We start from the raw sequence: 19,848 nt of genomic DNA on the forward strand, positions 1-19,848 counted from the left end.
CAGAGATTCTACTATGACAAGAATCTTACTTTCATGGATCAGGGAGACTGATATGAAATGTGATCCTTATGTTCTTCTTTAACTTGCAAAGGTTTCACACCAAACCAAATATGTGTGTCTTATAAGTACCATTAACCATATTCATTTAAATATCACAAATTATTTTAAAATTTAAAAAAAGTTTTGATACTTTTGAAAGATGTTTAATCCCACAGTTGTAAATTGAAAAGATACAAATATAAATGAATTGAAAAGCTCACTCATGTCTTCTTAGCTTGTTCCTATTCCCTGTGCTCCAACACCGCAGCCCACCTATCCACACCTCCACCTGCGTCAACTTTGCGACCTAAGTCCTGGCAAGTACACATTCTCTAGGAATGTGTTTTAGAACTGAGAGTTTTTCTAAGAGTTTCTTTTACATCCTTATTCCTCAGGCTATAGATCAGGGGGTTCAGCATGGGGATCACCACAGTGTAGAACACAGTGGCCACTTTGTCAGCATCTCCAACATTGCCTGAAAGGGGTCTGCAATAAATGGAAAGGATTGTTCCATGAACATGGACGATGGCTATGAGGTGGGAGGCACAGGTGGAAAAAGCTTTGTGTCTCCCCTCTGCAGAGTGTATCTTCAGGATGGTGATGAGGATGAACAGGTAGGAGGTGAGGATGATCACAATGGTCATAGATTCATTGAAAGTAGCCACAATGAACAGCAGCACCTCATTCACACTGACATCAGAGCAGGCAAGACTTAGGAGAGGGAATAGGTCACAGAAGAAGTGGTTGATCCCATTTGATCTGTGGAAAGGGATCTCAAGGGCCAAAAACAAATGAATGAGAGCCGACACTGATGCTAAGAGGTAACAACCAGAGACCAACTCTGCACAGAGCTTCTGGGACATGATGACCATGTACAGCAATGGGTTGCAGATGGCCACAAAGCGGTCATAGGCCATCACTGCCAGCAGGACGACCTCTGTGACCACACAAGTGCAAAACAAATAGAATTGTACCATGCAGGCTGGGAAGGAGATGGCTTTGTCCTTGGTAAATATGTTGGCCAGCATTTTGGGCACTATGACTGAGGAGTAGCAGAAGTCCACAAAGGACAAGTGACTGAGGAAAAAGTACATGGGAGTGTGCAGGTGAGAGCTGAGCTGGATCAGTGCAACTATGCCCAGGTTGGCCAGAACTGTGACTCCATAGATGAGAAGGAACACCAGGAAGAGAGGGACTCTCAGCTCGGGAACATCTGACAATCCCAGGAGAATGAACTCTGTCACAGTGGAACAGTTTTCCTTATCCATGTGCCCACTTTATATGTGGCTGGTGGGGGGAAACAAAAACAAAAACAAAACCAAAAATTAAAAGCTATTCTTCATTATGTGATGAAATTTAGTTTTCACTGGATAAAAAATTTAAAAAATTAAAAATAAATAAAAAACAACAGAATCAATAAGTTAGTTAATTTTATCCATAGAGAATTGTTATCTGTGCTATTCAATTTAGCAAAAATTAAGGCATCACATAATTGAGATGCATAAAGCCTTTAGTTTACTTCAGAGATCACATGAAATTATTAATATTTATAAAATCTTTTCTGTATGTTTGATTAGGTTTTCAAAATTGCAAGTTTGGCATTGAATCATGAGGCGTGATGTCATCATGTTATTTGATTAGCAAAATTTCTGTATAACTTTTAAAGCCATTTTACCTACTTGACTCTATAATCAATATTCCAAATATTGTGATCAAAGGAAATAAATTTTAAAACATGTGGTAAAATTTTCTGAGTTTTCCTTTCTGAAAACTGATGAGATAGGCTTATTTATAATTACTATCCCACAAGTGTTTAGGTTTTGTTTATGTATTTTAGTTGGGAAAGTAGTTATTATACTCCATATCATCATTTCTTCTATAAAATTAACCTAGTTTTTCAGTTTAATAAAGTGCCTAATGTTTGCCACAGTTTAGGTAATTAGTACTCTTGAGAACAGCCTTCCTATATTTATAACATTTTTAATGTCAGGATGATCTACTTGACAATTAATTTGCTTCTTTGATTCTACCTTAAGAGTTAATCAAAGATGTGCATAGGGTATTATTGAGAAAAATAACCACTTAACATTGCAGCATTATTTATGATAAAAAATTTAGAAATGAAGTATCACAGGAAATTTTCAAAATTATTTTTTAAGTTCAAGATGATATGTGTTAAAAAGTAATATGAAGGAAAATATGCTTCTCTTTAAAATATCATGACAAATAATTTTAAAGATATTAGAATTGATACTGATAAAATGAGTCAGTGAACAATAAAACTGAGGGACAGGTAAAATAGTATCCTTATGTAATTATATTGTTTTCTTTCTCTAAATGACCAGGAAAAATGAGTTGTCCTCCACTGAGTTCAAAGTAATGCAAAATTTTGAATTTTTTTTTCCTGTTTTTAAGGCTGAAAAAAAAAAAAAAAAAAACCAGGTGGTTAGTGGTTCACAGAGCACTGCTCCTTTACCAGGAGTTGAATATGACCACTACGTGGCATTTGTCAGTGATATTTTTGGTTGTCACCATGGTAGGTGCGTGTACTTATTACATCTAGTAAGGATGCTACTAAAAACTCTACCATCCCTCTCCCTCACCTTCACCTCCAACACAGCCAAACCCCACGGATGATACTGTAAGTCACTGAGAAACCTGCTTTCAATTGACATTCTAAAGTGCTTTGTACAGAGCTAAAGCAATCCCTCCCTTTTCTACTTCAGTGACGGTTCATGTGTTTGTGTTCCTCCATGGAAATTCTCATGGGTGTCTCATTGCCACCCTCAGTGTTGGGGTGACCATATGGAGCCTCTCCATGCAGGCTTGACCAGGTTGCACAGATGGAGTTATTGTGAGAGAGAGATGTAAAAGAAGAACTGAAAATACATTTATCTCCATTGTTCATGTTGATTTTCCTCTCATGCTAGCATTTCTTATGAGATATGTGCTTCTGCAGATAAAATTGTTCTATTTCCCATTGAGAATGTTCTTTACCTCAAAAGGAGAAGTATATTTTCTTAAAGCAGTGCTTAAATCTTGACATTTCTCAAAGAATTCTCTGAGAGGAATACTACTCAGAATTTTTTAAAAATCTATAATACTATTTTCCTCTTTTACACCTCATTCTTCTCTCACTTATGACTATAAGAGATTTCAAACATGGAAAAAAATCAAATTTCCAGTTCCCAGAAAATGTTATTCATATCCAAACATCCCCCCAAAAATAATAAGTATGTATTTCAACCCATCTGTGGAGTAAGTACTCAATTGCTTTCCTTTTTTCTGAAATTGATGTGATGGAAAATGTCATAGACTTTATGTTTGTGGATGTTTCTCTGGGATCTGTGTTCCCTAGGCTACTCAAAACAATTACTGATCTCTGTGGGACATCAACAAAATATCAAGAAAACTCTTGGGATTCAAACAACTATTTTCACTATGGGAAGCAACTATCTTCACTATGAGGTATGAACTGGGGAAAATAAATAATGTGGTAGGTACACTTTATATTTCTCTTTTATGCATAGGTTATTATAAGCTAACTCCATTCATTCAGAGTTTATGATGAATTTGATACATGGAAAGCTACATCCAATAATTTTGTCTTTGAGTTCTCATATTGCCATTATGAAATATATGGATGCATCTTTTAAGTTTGTCTGCTTTATATACAACAGCTCCTTCCTGCAAGGTATAGGGTCTCAAGACACATTATTCTCCACAGAGTGGGGACAGTGAACCTACTATAGTGAGAATAATAGCCATTGCTCACTTGGGCACTTACTATATGCTATGTACTTTTCTAAATCCAACTATAACGTATTTCCTCTTTACAAAAATAAATGATATAAATAATTTTATGTCCTTTACAAATGAGGTTACTGGGCCAAAAGTATAATTTGCCCAAAGTAACGCAGAGAATCCCTGTTGGAGGTGGGACATATGCTGCTTTCAGTTTGCACCACACATGACTATGGAAAGAGCATAGTTGCAAGGTCCCTGGGAGGACAGAGTCCCTGTGCAAAGCAGTAGTCCTTTGCATTGGGATGTCTCACCATCCCTCCATGTCTACTCCTTTCCTGACTACTGAACTTTGACATGACTTCAGTATTCAAACCACAGTCCATGTGCCCCTAGATACAGCAAATATTTTGAAGTTTCATAGAAGTAAATAGTTACAGATAAACCATTCCTAAATTCTCAAAAAAACTCTTCCTAGGTTGATCTAAAGACTTTCTGAATTTAAGGAATCTTGGGTTTCATTTTACAACTAGCATTCCCACATGCCTTTTCTCCATTTCTTCAAATTCAATGACTTTCTCTTATTCATTTAAATTTTCTCTGTGAATTACTCTAATCAGGAAAAAAACCCAAAACCAACATCCAAAACCTATGGCAAAGGACAACTTTAAATGTTATCCATGCGTCCTGGAGTCTTCTTCATCAAGACAAATCAGTTCTTATTTTCTCTGGTATATACGAAAGTAATTTCATGGAAAAGAAAATTTACATGTATTATAGTCCATGGAGGAATATTTTGAAATCAGATATAAAGTAGACTGATGGACGTATTTGTTTAATACCAATTCAGTGTGCTAGGTGTAAACCATACAACTTTTGTCCCAAAATGAATAACTATTGAAGAGAAGATCCCATGACAGCAAAGCTAAAAGAGTATTTGCAAAGAACATGGTTGTCCATGATGAATGACATCCAGCAAATGCCTTGCAGAAAGCTATTTGCTTTTCAATTCATCTTATACTTAAAGATTTGTGCGGCATTTGTAAAAGTTGGTAGATTTTTATTTCTGCAAGAGAAATGTAGGTTCAACAGTCCATCATATTCAAACAAGCATCAACTTCTTTAACAAGACTCCTAAAGTACATGATAGGAAACCAATACTCAATAAGTGAAATGGAATGAAACCAAACTCCTTCTTCATAGCAAACAAAACAAGAGCATGGAAAGAGAGAGACTGTAGAAAACAAGTAAGAGCATGGAAAGAGAGAGACTGTAGAATGGGAAAAAAATCTTTAGCACCCAATATGCAAGGGGTTAATATTTAGAATATATAAAGAACTAAAAATAAACAACACAAAAACACCAAATAATTCAATTAATAAATGGGCAAAAGTACTAAATACACACGTCTCAAAAGAGAAAATACTAATGGTCAACAAATACATGAAAAAAATCAACATTTCTAACAAGCAGGACAGTAGAAATCAAAACCACATTGAGATTTCATCTCACTCAGGGCAGAATGACAATTATCAAGAATACAAACAATAATAAATGCTGGTGAGGATTTGGGGATAAAAGTACACTTCTACATTGTTGGAATAACTATCAATTAGTATAAACCATTTGGGAAATAGAAGATTTCTCAAAAAAAACTGAGCAAGGGGACCACCTTTTGACCCAACTATTCCACTCTTTGGTATATTTCCAAAGGATTTAAAATCAGCATACTACAGAGACACAATCACATCAATGTTTATAGTAGCACAATTCACAATAGCCAAGCTATAGAACCAACCTAGGTGCCCTTCGACAGATGAACAGATAAAGAAAATTGGATACATATACAAAATGGAGTATTAGCCATAACGAAGACACTTTATGGTATTTTCAGTAAATGAATGGAATGGAGACTATGATGCTAAGTGAAATAAGCTAGACTCAGAAAGTCAAGGGTGAAATGATATGCAGAAGCTAGACCAAGATAGGGGAAAAAAAGAAATAGACAGGCGAATCCTATAAAATTAGAAGAGGGATCATTGGAGTAGAGGAAAGGATTTGTGAGGGAGGGAGGAGGGATGATAAAGGGGAGAAATGTTGAACTGTATCTGACCAAACTTTCCTGTGAAAGTCACCATAGTGAATCTCGCCATTTCGCATATCCATGAGGTACTAATTTAGAAAAAAAAAAAAAACTGTAAATAAATAGAAAAAAGATTAGTATACTAGAGGAAAGGGAGAAAAAGGAAGGAAGAGGGAAGGGGAAGGGGGGTGTATTGTGGACCAAATTAGAGCAAATTATATTCCATGCATGTACAATTGTGTTAAAAATGAACCCTTACACATGAGTTAAACAAACTAATAAAAGTTCTAAAACTATAAAAAGTGAGCATTAAGTAGAAAGTAAAGGTAGCTGATATAGAAAAGGTTTATCAGAATTTATCTTATGGCCACTCCATATTTTGAATAATATAAACATGAAACTTTAAACTTTTAATAATATTTGATTTTTAATTCACTTAATATATGCACCTATTCATGAAGTATAATGTGATATGTATTTTAATTTGTTCTAATTAGTTATATAGGACAGTAGAATGTATTTTGACACATCATACATAAATGGACTATAACTTCTCATTCTTATGGTTGTACATGATGTAGAGTTATACAGGTCATGTAATACCATAAATACATAGGGTGATGATGACTGATTCATTCTACTGTACTTCCTACCCCACACTTCCTGCCCTCCTTTCCCTCCCCTCTACCTAATCAAAAGTACCTCTATTGCTCCCTAGCATCCTCCTTATTGTGAATTAGCATCTGCCTATCAGAGAAAACATTTGGCCATTGGTTCTTTGTGATTGACTTATTTCTCTTAGCACGACATTCTCCAGTTCCATACATTTACTGCCAAATGCCATAATTTTGATCCATGTATATACAGAGTAATGGTCAATACGGGTTAATTTTTCCATATATCACCTTAAATTTTTATCATTTCTTTGTGGTATGTGCAGTCAGAAATTATCTCTTTTAACTATTTTGAGATACATAGTACATTACACTTATTGTTTGTGTCTTCAAAACACGAGTATTTATTTCTCCTCTCTGACTTTTTTCCTCTCCACTGCTTTCTATTCTCCCCAGACTCTGGTAACCATTATTCTACTCTCAATTTCTCTAAGACCAACTTTTAAAATTCTACATAGAAATGGGATTATGTGATATCTGTTTTTCCTTATCCTGCTTTTCCACTTCACATAATATTGTGAATTTCATTAGCAAATGAAAGTCTCTCGTGTTATAATTTCAACCACAAAATATAATACTATGAAATATCATATTAGTAAAATAGTGTGTTGGCAAGTTTAAATGCAGATATTACATTTTATAAACTGTTTAATGATATTACTTTGATCAATAAACTTGCAAGTAGAAGAATGATGGATATCTTTAATTTATATATGGTAAGACCTGAGAAAATATTTGCAGTAAACTTGCCTGAATTTGAAAAAGTGATTACCTCTACTGACTTCAAAACAAACTGCTCTAAAATCTATTTGTTAAAAGCAACCCTTATTGAATTAGCTGTAATATGTTTATTTATTAAAATATTGATATAGAAATGATACTGAAACCTGTTGATCTAGAATTGAGTTTTTTCTACAAATACATTATTTAATTGGAATTAGAAACCCAAGCCCATATGCCCATGAAAAGAAATACTTTCAGGAATATTTGAAAAGTTAGTTAGTTATATTTTATCAAAATATATAGTGTTCTTATATTTTAATTTGTGGTGTGTTTCTTATTACAACATCAAAAAACAAACATTGTAAGAGCCAAAATAATATGATCAGAGGAAATACTTTCTTTGACCCATATAAAATTGTGCACCAAGTTACATTTTTCTTTCCCTAAAATAAATGCAAATTGATTTTTTTCACTCTATTAATAATTGTTCAGAATTTTATCTAAGCATATTAAGTAAAGAGGAGAAAAATGACACACACGTTATTCAAGCAAAAGTGAGTTTATTAAAGTAGAGATCTGGTATTTTTAATCTGCATGATGAATAGAATATGGATTTTTAAATTTTATTTTGAATAAGTATATGTTGATACTAGTTATCTTTCAACATTTAAGAGAAGTTCAAATAATTTTGTTTCAAGGTGAATGAGAATTCTGTTGAGAAGGACTTAGGAATTATGCCGTTTCTCAACAAAAAAGTGCCAAAGCATTGATAATAACTAGAAAGAAAGCATGAATAACAAGTTGGCCAGGTGTGTACCAACATTGCTTTGCAGGTAAGATCTTCTCATATCCAAGCTGTGTGTCTTAAACCTCTGGTGAAGTATAAGATGGATGTCACACTGTCACACTGGTGCATCTTCAAAACTACAGTTAGCATGTAGACCAGAGTTTTCTGAAATTTCGTTTTCAGTAACCTGTATGCACTACACAGGAAATGCACACACATATACTCATACATGCAAGTTATATCACATTAGCTCAATAAAATATTTGTTGGTTCTTAGATTCATTATTGTTTTTTTTCAACCAGAATTTATTTATGCTATTTTCCCTTTAATAAAATTCTTTTTTCACTGAAATGAATCAGCAAAACTCTACCCATTCTCTTTTCCAAGGTCAAGTTCATATTACACCTAGTTTATGAAAACACCCTTCAAAAAACCTTCATGCATTTTAGCATTCTCTTCATGGTAACCTTTATGGTTCTTATTATTTCCACCATTATGCATTGATAATATACCTCATTGCTGTACTATGCTTCATTGTAACTATTATTTCTATGGTATAAGTAAAATTCCTATGTTTATTAATAGGCTTGTATATTATAAATACCTTATAAAAAGGGGGATGAAACTAATATTGAGTTATACATAGGTATCAGAGATGGAATGAATGTTGTCTTTTAATCTTCACAATCAGATTACAAACTATATTGTGTTATCACAATTTGTGATTAAATGTATTAACGATAAGAGAGATTGGTGAACTTTTACAAAAAGAGAGTCAAGTTTATTTCCTTGAAAGAAAACTCCATTTCTATTATCTTGTACAATATGATCCTATTAATTTTAATGTTATCCTTAAAACCAAACTTCAAGAACAAAACTTAAATATCAGGAACAAATGTCATGCTAATATGATGCTCAAAAAGAAGAGACTTTACTGCCCAATACTTTGCTGACAGTGTCCTTGACATCCTTATTCTCAGGCTGTAGATGAGGGGATTCAGCATGGGGATCACCACTGTGTAAAACACAGAGGCCACTTTGACCATGTGCCTGGAGTTCTTGGAGTTGGGTACACAGTAGAGGAACAGGATGGTGCCGTGGAAGATGGAGATGGCCGTCAGGTGAGAGGCACAGGTGGAGAAGGCCTTGTGCCTCCCCCTGGCTGATGGCATCTTGAGGATGGTAACCAGGATGAACACGTAAGACGTGAGGATGATGAGCAGGGTGCTGACTCCATTGAATGTGGCAAAAACAAAGAGCAGCAAAGAGTTGATGTGGGGATCTGAGCATGAGAGGGAGAGCAGGGAGGAGAACTCACAGAAGAAGTGATCAACTGTGTTGGAGCCATGAAAAAACAGGTGCAGAGCAGAGCACATTAATATCAGGGAACAGGCCGCCCCCCATGCATAGGATCCCGCCACCAGCACAGCACAGAGTTTCTGGGACATGACCACTGTGTAGAGCAGAGGGTTGCAGATGGCCACAAAGCGGTCATAGGCCATCACTGCCAGCAGAAAGGTTTCGGTTACCACAAAGGTACAAAACAAAGAGTATTGTACTATACACTCTGAAAAAGAGATGCTTCTGTCTTCTGCAACAAGGTTTTCCAGAATCTTGGGAGCAATGGTGGAGGAACAGCAGAAATCCACAAAAGAGAGGTGACTGAGGAAAAAGTACATGGGGGTGTGCAGTTTGGGATTAATTTTGATTATGGCCGTCATCCCAATATTCCCTACCACCGTGACACTGTAGATAGTCAAAAAAACCATGAACAGTGGACTTTTAGTTCTGGATAATCTGAGAAACCCTGGAGGGTGAATGTAATCCCACTTTTATTTCTATCTAACAGTACCATGTTTTCTTTGGTCTGTAATATTAAAGTAAGTCTTGAAAATGAAAACAGTGAAGAATGATGTGAGGAAATAGGAAACTTGATTCACTTCTTTACAGAGCCTGTAGAATGAAACAAAATCACTTCAGGATCTAGATTTTCAATATTCAAAGTAGACCACATGTTTAAATTTTAAAACGCAGGAACCATTTTTAAATTTTCTTAAGAATGCAATTATTGAAGTGAATCCTAAGTTCTCAAAAGTAATTTGGAATCTTAAGACATATGGGAAAATAATATAAAAATATGTATGACTATATTAAATAGATCTTGGCATAAAAATTTCAGCTGCCATTGAATTTTGTAAATTCACAAAAGTAAAGCCTAATATAGTTTAATGGTTTATCAGGTCAACACTGCAACCAAATTAATTTTGCATTTTGTTTACATGATACTGTTTACTGCCAGCAGCCTTAACACTTCTGTGCCTGCATTGTGAATTCCATATCTGAGCACTTTAATCTGTCTGATACAATAAATACTATACCAAAATATATCATAATCAAGATTTCAGAGGGTATTCTTTTCAACTATTTTCACATTGCCTCTGAATAAAATAGATAACAAAATTAGAATGAATTTTAAAGATGGTCTACTTGACTACATTGTTTTAGAGTTGACAAGAGAGAAGCCAGAGAAAGTTCGACCTTACCAATGACACAGCCCAATCTTCTCATCTGCCTTGAGCTCTTATCCTCAGACTCCTAGCCATGAGCCCATTCTTCCCTACACTAGACTGTAATCTGTATTTTAGGTCTAGATGCTAGTACATTTCCTTTGTTAATAATCACACTTTTAATTTGTGAGCAAAACCAAGGATTTCAAATATATCAGAAATAAACACATGGCACTGAAAATGCCACAGAGCATCAAAGGAAGCTACAGAATGAGATCCAGGGAATGTTTTCACGGGAGTATCCAGAGTAACTAAATGTACTGAAGATTCGACCAAAAACTTCCAATTACAAAGGCAATCTGTTTTCTATGCATCTCTGTGTGTCTCACTATCTCTCTCTGTTTCCTTGTTTCTGTTTCTGTCTCTTTGTCTCTCTGTCTCTCATTGGCACACAGTATCTCTCAGTTCCTATTGTACCATAAATGTCTGTCTATTTTTTTCTGGTAGAGTTGTCTGTGATCACATAACATAAGAAACAGTTTTCAGGTGGTGCATCAGTAAAATTTGCAAAATGAATGCAAACACATTCAAAGTCTCTGAGCTTTCTTATATTCATAAATATGGATATTTATGGCAGACTCAAATGTAAGTATTAAGTGTGACCTCAAAGAACAAAGAAATCACAAACACTCTGATTATCACATTTTTCATAACATTTCATTTATCTAAGGCCTTTAAAAATTCATTTTAAACCCATTTTACATAGAAGAGAATGACTCCTATGATCCAAACACTATTGTTATTTTGCTATTAAATTTATACATCTCTGTGTTCAGGAAACACAATACTGCAAATCTTCTACCCTATTGGATTTTTCTCTCCAGTTTGCTTATTACATTTGCTCACTGAAGTCACATGTGCTTCCTGTTTTATAATCATAATGATGTTGGTAAATTTACTTTTTTCCACTAGAGTCTATTCTACCAGAATATATTTCATTTACTTATATCCTTGCCTACTCTACATTGGCTATGCCTCACAATTTGCAGAAGTGAAATAGTCCACATCCCCCCGCTTTCCAGTGCTGTTCTTCCTCCTTGCACCATACCTGCTTTGAGGAACTAGGCTGAGCCAGAGCCTCAAATACAAAGCATGGCATGCAGTGCTTTCTTGTTTCTTGCAAACTCACCTTTATTTCTCAATATAGTTCTAGAGTCACTTTCTTCCCTCTTCAGTTGTCCTTCTTGAAATAAATTTCAATCTTTCATTTGAATTTTAAACCTGATAAACCAAAGTTAAGATCTCTCCCAATTGGGAGGGAAACGTGTGTTTTTACACCTGTAGATAAAACCTTGGAGACCTGAGCTCTAGAGACCAGGTATTGCCCCACTCTCTAGAGGGCACAAAGGAAGCAACTAAACTAATCATCTTATCTGATAATTATTGTTTTCATTATGTGTTTTTTGATGAGCACATATAAATTCTGCATTTTATGGAGCTACTCTGTGACATTTCAATGTGTATACAATATATAATGACCAGATTAGGGTAGAGGTCAAATCTATCATCTCATCAGTTATAATTTCTTTATCTTGGGAACATCCAAAACACTCTCTACTAGCTTAGGAAATGTTCACTAATTATTATCAACTATAGTTATTCTAGTCTGCAAGGGAACATTATAAGTTATTTCTCCCACCCAGCTTCAATCTATGAACCAGCTTCTCCATACTCTGCTTCCCCAACATCTATCCCAGGCTCTGGTAACCCTATTTTGTTGTTTACTACTGCATCAACTCTTTAGTTTCTACATGTAGGAAAAACCTGTAGTACTTTCTCTGTACTGGTTAATTTTACTTAGTATATTTTTCACTTCCATCCATGTTGCTGCAAATTTGAGAATCTCATTCTTTTTATGACTGAATGTTACTCCATTTTTTTCTTTGCCTGCTCCATCCATCAATGGATACTTAGTTTGATTCCATATCTTGACTATTGTACATAGTGCTGCAGGAAACATGTGAGTGCAGAAATTGCTTCTACATACTGAATTAAGTTTTTTAATTCATTTTCAAGTAGTGGGATTGCTCAGCACATGGTAGTTCTATTTCTGGTGTTTTGGGTTATACCAAGAGTGTACAAGAACTTCTCGTACTTCTCAGGCTCACCCATATTTATTACTTCTCATCTTTTTGATAATTGTCATTCTAAATGAAGTGAGATAATATATCATTGTGATTTTCATTTGTATTTTCAGATAAAGTTATTGAAATATTCACATAATTCACTCAGAGTTAATTGGGTTATTATGGGATTTTACTGAGTCATTCAAGTTGCTTATACATTGTTGATATTAATCCTTTGTTGGAAGAATAGTTTGTCCCTATTTTTTTTTTCCATTTGGTGGGTTGTCTCTTTATTCTGTTGGTCATTTCCTTTGCTCTGCAGATGGTTTTTCATTTTATGTCATATCATTGGTCAAATTTTCCTTGTCTTGCTGTGCTTTGGGGGTCATACCAAGAAAACCTTCAGCCAGATCAATATCTACAAGAATGTCCCCTATACTTCCTTCTACAACTTTCATAGTTTGGGATCTCTGAGCTATTAATGAATTTTCACTTGATGCTAGTACAAAAGATCAGAGTAAAAGATCCAAGTCAGGTATCTTTTTAAATTTGTTTCTGCACATGGATGTCTGGTGACTATCGCGTCCCCTGCCCGCAGAGAAACACGAAACCGGATCAGGGCAAGTTCTTTATTTTCTGCAGTCTGCTTCTTCTGGCTGGCCAGCACTGGCCGCTCTTGCAAGCGCCTTACATTACATACATCAACCAATCAGCTTATAGATCACGAGGGAAAAGCATGGACAGTAATGGAGCACAACAGTGTGGATATAGCAATCATGCACTGTCCACGAGGACCCATAACCAATCACATTAACTTCCTCAAATAACGCCACTTGTCGGCAGAGAGTATTAGTCTGCTGGAGGTACCTGGTTTTGTTCTCAGCACTTCCTTGGCACCTTGCCAGGCGCCATCTTGGCCACGCCGAAGGGCTGGGGGCCTGCAGTACCCCGACAGCTCCCCCTTTTTTATTTATTAAAAGAATGCTGGCTTGGGATCGTGCCTGTCTTAGGCGGAGTGGTCAACTATCGTCCTTACCCATCATCGGATAACTGCAGAGCATGCTACAGCTCCTGTCTTAGGTCGGTACGCGGTTACCTCCTTCCTTACCCGTCGTTGACTACCGATCCAGCATGCTCAGCCAGACTTGAGGAGAGCTGCCAGCCTCTAAGGCCATCATGGCTTGATGGAAAATGATGCGATCTCTGGCATGAACTTGGCGTATACGCATGATAAAGCGTGTGAGGAAGATAATTGCAATAATCATTAGCACACACAATGCTCCCATTCCTGCCCATTGCTTTACAAAACTGAAGGAAGAAGATAACCAATTTTGCATTTCAGATATAGGGGCTACATTAACTCTAGTAGAATTAAGGCTAACAATTTGTGATCTAAGAATGGCAGTAAGATTATCAAATTTATAAGACCAATTGGCACGTAGCTGAGTAGATATGATTTTAGACAAATTTGCTGCATAACTAAGATTATGATAAGCTACAGGTGTAATGCACAGTCCCGGCAGATGATAAATACACCCCACGCTTAACAGTTCTTGTATAAGGTCCATTTGTTCTTGAAGTAAGTCCACACGCTGGTTCACCAAAAGTAGTCCTGCTTTTAGGTGTTGATCCACTGTTTGTTGAGTAGACAGAGCAGTAGCTGTCTGCTGGACCACTTCATTAAGCTTAGTTGCTGACTGTACTGATGTCGTCAAGGCTACAGCTGCTGCGGCGGCTGCTGCTGCTGATGCAACTATGGTGGTAATGACTGCTACGGTGATTCCAAAGTCCCTCTTATTTCTGGAAAGCAATACTGGCAATTCATCATCTGTAACAGAGACTGGCATAGGCAGAAAAGTAGGAATTCGCATGATGACCGCTCGGGAGAAATTGGTAGCATTCCAACATTGAGAAAGGTAGCATCTAGATTGAGAGCAATTAAGATTTGTGCTATTAGTGTTAGTTAGTAAAAACATAAAAGGAGGGAACACACAGACTGGGGTGGACAAGAATGAAAGATTTTGAGTACAATTAGTAGTAGTCTTGGCTCCACTCTTGTCAATTCCAGTCCACTTCCTAGAAGTCCATTCGCATTGTCTGAAAGAACCTCCTTTAAGAGCAAAAAAGGGTTGTAAGTTAGTATATCCTGAAGTCGAGGTAAATAGCAACCAATTATCAAAAGGATTAGTGCGCCTTCCGCCAGATTTGCCGTCATAATCATGAAAGTCATCAGTAGTACGCTGAGAAGTAAAATTTGGTGTGAAGAAAAATCCATGTTGAACTGGGGCTGCTTGCTCAGCATCTTGACAACCTGTCCAAGTAGGAAGTGTGGAAAATTTTGGTTTACATGGAGGAAAAAGTCTAGGAGTTTTAAATCCATTAGTGGGAAGTGGTAATCTGTGAGGTATAAGTCCTGTAATCAAAGTGGCTGCCCCTTCCCTATATTCCATTGATGTGGTTATTTGTGTACCATTACCAAAGTGAACACCAAGCGTATTATAGCCTTGGGTAGATCATCAGGAGAATCCTTGGATGTAAAGAAACCCTGTACCTGCTTTTGGAGAACAATACAAGGGTTAAAGTCATTACTACTAATAGCATTAGCTTCAGGTATATCAAAGCACAAGGTTCCAGGGAGGGAGAAAGTGGAAAAATTATATAGATGAGTATCTGGATCAAAAGACGTGGTGGGTAATCCTGTAGCCGCATTGGTGGTGAACAATGGAGGAAGTAAAGAGGAAGTATTAGTTAACGGTAAAGGATATGGCCAGGCTTTAACTATCGCCCATAATTCTCATGTCTTCACCAGTGTCAACATCATCATTAGCAGGGCGCTTATCAGCACGATGTTCTTCATCGTTACTTTGATGCACCAGTCTGGTCAACCTTTCAGGTATCCAAATTGGTGTTTGCTGATCCTGTGGGAAGACACAAACAGACCCTCGGACCCACCGAAGAACTGGATCTGGTCCTTTCCATGTACCTGTGAGAATATCTTTCCACTTTACCCACATTTGAGTACTTGCGGGATTAGCATGTCTCTCTGCAGCCGTGCTTCCATTTTTGTCCACATTTAAAAAATTTAAAATAAAAAGTACTAAATTTAGTTTTTCTTTAGGTGCTCTAAGGTCAGCACCTATTCCCCCTTTTTGTTTTATTAAACAATTTTTTAATGTTAAATGAGTGCGTTCCACTATTCCTTGTCCTTGAGGATTATAAGGAATTCCTGTGATAAGTTGTATACCAAAATTTTTTGTAAATAGAAGAAAACTTTTGGATGTGTAAGCTGGCCCATTATCAGTCTTGATGATTTTTGGAATGCCCCAGGCTGCAAATGCTTGTAAACAATGTTGTATAACATCTTTAACCTTTTCACCAGTGTGAGCTGAGGCCATAATTACTCCTGAAGCGGTGTCTACTGAAACATGTACATACTTTACAGTACCAAATTCAGGAATATGAGTTACATCCATTTGCCAAATATGATTAGGTAACAGTCCTCTGGGATTTACTCCAACAGACTGTACTGGCAATAGGGTGGCACAATGTTGACATGTTTTAACAATTTGTCTAGCAACATCTTTAGAAATATTGAACTTTCTTCTAAGAGTAGTAGAATTAACATGAAATTGTGAATGAAACATCTTAGCTTGTTCAAATAGTGTAAAAGCAAAGATGGTTTTTGTGGCTTTATCAGCCTTAGCATTTGCTTTGGCAAGTGGTCCTGGTAGGCCAGAATGAGCTCTAATATGTCCTACATAAAAGGGGTATTTGCGGTCTAAAATTAGGGCACGTAAGGTTCGAAAGTAAGGAGCAACTGTGGATCCATCAGGAATATAAGGCACAGTTTCTAAACAAGGAATTGATTGTACTATATAATAACTGTCAGATAACAGATTAAAAGGTTGATTTTTCATGATATTAAAAGCTAAGACTACTGCAGCAAGCTCCACTACTTGGGCAGATGAGGAAGGGAGAATGATGGTTTCAGTTTTATCTCCAACTATTACTGCTCCCACTCCATTCTTAGATCCATCAGTAAATATTGTTTGACAATGATGCAAAGGCTGCATCTTTGTAATTTTTGGAAATATAATGGGAGTATTTTTACAAAATTGTATCCATGGATGTTTAGGATAATGATTATCAAATGTTGCTGTGGTTGAGCAATATAAAATAGCCCAATCATCATCATGCTGAATCAACCACTGCATTTGTAGTTTAGTATAGGGAATAATAATAACCTTAGGGTGACTTCCAAATATGGTAATACAGGCTTCTAACCCTTTGTATATCAACTGAGCTATTGCCTTAGGAAATGTTTGTAACTGTTTTGTGGGCGATGCTGGGAGATTGATACTCTGTAAAGGTCCTCCTTGCCATAGAATTCCATATGGGCTATGTTGTTCTGGGATAATAATCAACATTAGAGGTTGGGATGGATCACATCTTTCTGTATAATCTGATTGCAATCTCTGTTCTACCAGCGTGAGAACCTTTTGTGCTTCCGAAGTAAGGACTCTCGGAGAATGGAGATTAGGGTCTCCTTTAAGTATATTAAATAGAGGTTTCAGCTCTCCTGTGGTAATCTTTTAATATGGCCTAATCCAATTTATATCTCCAAGGAGTCTTTGAAAATCATTTAGTTTTTTAAGCTTATCGGTTCTAATGGTTAATTTTAAAGGCTTTACCATAGTAGCTGTAAGCTTAGTACCTAGATATTCTTGAGTTTCTCCCATTTGTAGCTTTTCTGGAGAAATATTTAAACCATACTGTTGTAAAGTGGAAATTAAAAATTGCAAAGCCTTTTCCAAGAATTGTTTGTTTTTGTGGCAGATAAGGATATCATCCATATAATGATAAATCAACAAGTCTGGAAAATTGTCTCTTGTAGGTTTTAAGGCTTTATCTACATACATTTGGCATAATGTGGGACTATTAGTCATGCCTTGAGGCAACACAGTCCACTCAAATCTTTGGTCAGGCTGTGCATGATTGAGAGAAGGTAAGGTAAAAGCAAATCGCCAACAATCCCTTCTATGTAATGGGATTGAGAAAAAACAATCTTTTAAATCTAAAATGACAGTGGGCCAATTTTTAGGTAAAGCTGTAATTAAAGGCAATCCCCGTTGTATAGGACCCATAGGGAACATCTGTGCATTAATGGCTCTTAAATCATGTAATAGTCTCCACTTTCCAGACTTTTTCTTAATGACAAAAATAGGAGTATTCCAGGGAGAAGTGGACGGTTGTAAATGTCCTGCCTGTACTTGTTCTTGTACTAATTTATGAGCCGCTTCTAACTTTACTGTAGTAAGGGGCCACTGTTGAATCCATTGTGGCTCATCATTTTTCCAAACTATTGGAATTGGTGTAATAACAGTGGCCCCTATATAAAACCCAGCCCTCTGAAATCATTTTTTGGAGGAGGTAAGGGCAAGGGTTGTAGTGATCCCTGTTGTTCTCGACCTAACCCTTGATTTTCTGTATATTGCATCCTTTTCATCATATGTGTCACAGGTTTAGAATTAATATTTGTTGTTAATTTAGCATTCATTTGAGTTAAGACATCCCTCCCCCATAAGGAAATAGGTATTTTACAGATATATGGTTGAAAAATCCCTGAATGGCCTTCATTATCCCTCCAGGACAGCGAAGCAGCACTCTGGTTAGGTGAGTGAGCCACACCCAAACCTTGTAAATTTTGATTAGCTGTAACTACAGGCCAACCTTTGGGCCAAACTGCTTCACTTATTATACTTTTATCAGCTCCTGTGTCCAGTAGTCCTATAAAAGGTTTATGTCCCACTATTAACTGCATTATGGGCCTATCTTGGAGGTTCATAGTAAAATTAGCCCAGGGTCCTCCTGTAGACCCAAATCCGTTATTTCCTCTTATTGTCTTCTTACTAGGCCACAAGGAATGCTGACTAGGTAAAATTAACATTTGTGCTATCCTATCTCCTGGAGAAATGACTGTAATTCCTTTGGGTGAAGAAACCATAGCCCTAACTTGTCCTTGAAAATCAGGGTCAATTACTCCTGGGTGGACTATAAGACCTCTTAAGGTAGAAGAACTTCTGCCTAGAAGCAATCCTACTGAATTTGCCGGAATATTTCCTTCCCAATCTGTGTCTACCATTTGTACACCCATATCAGGGGTTAATACGAGTCTGGAGGTGGCACAGATGTCCAATCCTGCACTTCCTGAGGTGGCTCTTCTTTCCTGAGCTTCATTCCCTTCTCGGTTGGAGGATACCACTGTCGTGGCACTTGTTGAATCACCCCGTATATTTGTTTTGGGCCCCGGGGCGGGCCCCTCACCCCGTTTTTTTGTAACTTGGGGTTAGTTGGTAAAAGATTCCCTTCATTGTCCCTAACAGAATAACATTCACTAAGCCAATGATTTCCTCTTTTACACCGCGGACATAACTTAGGCCCCTTTCCTTGGCCATTGTTTTTGGAAGGGCAACATGCTTTGAAATGTCCCATTTGTCCACATGTGAAGCAGGAACCAGGAGATCCTCCTTTTTTACTCCCTCCTCTTTGTGCTAATGCTGTGGCAAGAACAGAGGTTTGTCTGTCGAGTGCAGCAATAAATGCAGCACTATTTCCAGAGGCCTCATTAATGTCCTTGCAGACTCTTAAATAAGTAGTCAAGTCTTTATTTCTCCATGGCCTGATGGCATCTTTGCACCATTTATTGGCTTGTTCATAGGCTAACTGTTTTATTAATGGCATTGCTTGATCAGCATCTCCAAAAATTCTAGAAGCTGTTTGAATTAATCTATCAACAAAGTCTGCATAGGGCTCATTACTTCCTTGGGTAACTTTTGACAACTGTCCTTGTAAATCTCCTGACCCTTGTAGGGTTTTCCATGCTTTAATAGCAGCCACAGCAATTTGAGCATACACTGCAGGATGATAATTAATCTGTGCCTGGACTCCCTCATAAGGCCCTGTTCCCATCAACATGTCTCTGTCTACCTGTGGATTCCCTGAAGCTGCATTGCGCCTTGCAGTGTCCATTGAAATTTCCTGCCAAGCTGTTTTCCACATAAGATACTGTCCCCCTGACAAGGTTGCTCTAGCTAAATTAGTCCAATCCAAAGGTAGCATATTTAAAGACATCATGGTCTCTACCAGTGAGACTGTAAAAGCCGA

At 36.9% G+C, this 19,848-nt stretch overlaps 2 protein-coding genes and 1 pseudogene across 2 annotated transcripts in view; all 3 read right to left on the reverse strand.

Moving 5' to 3' along the window:
• Window positions 1-371: 371 nt before the first annotated feature.
• On the reverse strand, window positions 372-1,307 carry LOC124959983 (olfactory receptor 5L1-like). The gene has a single exon (XM_047518489.1). The coding sequence runs from the start codon at window positions 1,305-1,307 to the stop codon at window positions 372-374; it is 936 nt and encodes a 311-aa protein (XP_047374445.1).
• A 7,659-nt stretch (window positions 1,308-8,966) lies between these two features.
• LOC124960445 (olfactory receptor 5D18-like) lies at window positions 8,967-9,906 on the reverse strand (annotated as a pseudogene).
• A 5,236-nt stretch (window positions 9,907-15,142) lies between these two features.
• The window catches only part of LOC124959202 (rap guanine nucleotide exchange factor 2-like), a 28,399-nt gene continuing 23,693 nt past the window's right edge, over window positions 15,143-19,848 (reverse strand). Inside the window, 1 exon segment of the mRNA XM_047517798.1 lies at window positions 15,143-15,235. Coding sequence (XP_047373754.1) covers window positions 15,143-15,235 — 93 coding nt within the window.

The sequence above is a fragment of the Sciurus carolinensis genome, chromosome 11 (assembly GCF_902686445.1).
Source record: "Sciurus carolinensis chromosome 11, mSciCar1.2, whole genome shotgun sequence".
Lineage (NCBI taxonomy): Eukaryota > Metazoa > Chordata > Mammalia > Rodentia > Sciuridae > Sciurus > Sciurus carolinensis.

What these genes read in the sequence shown, in the direction of transcription:
- LOC124959983 (XM_047518489.1), bottom strand. Translation starts at nt 1,307, where the DNA reads ATGGATAAGGAAAACTGTTCCACTGTGACAGAGTTCATTCTCCTGGGA.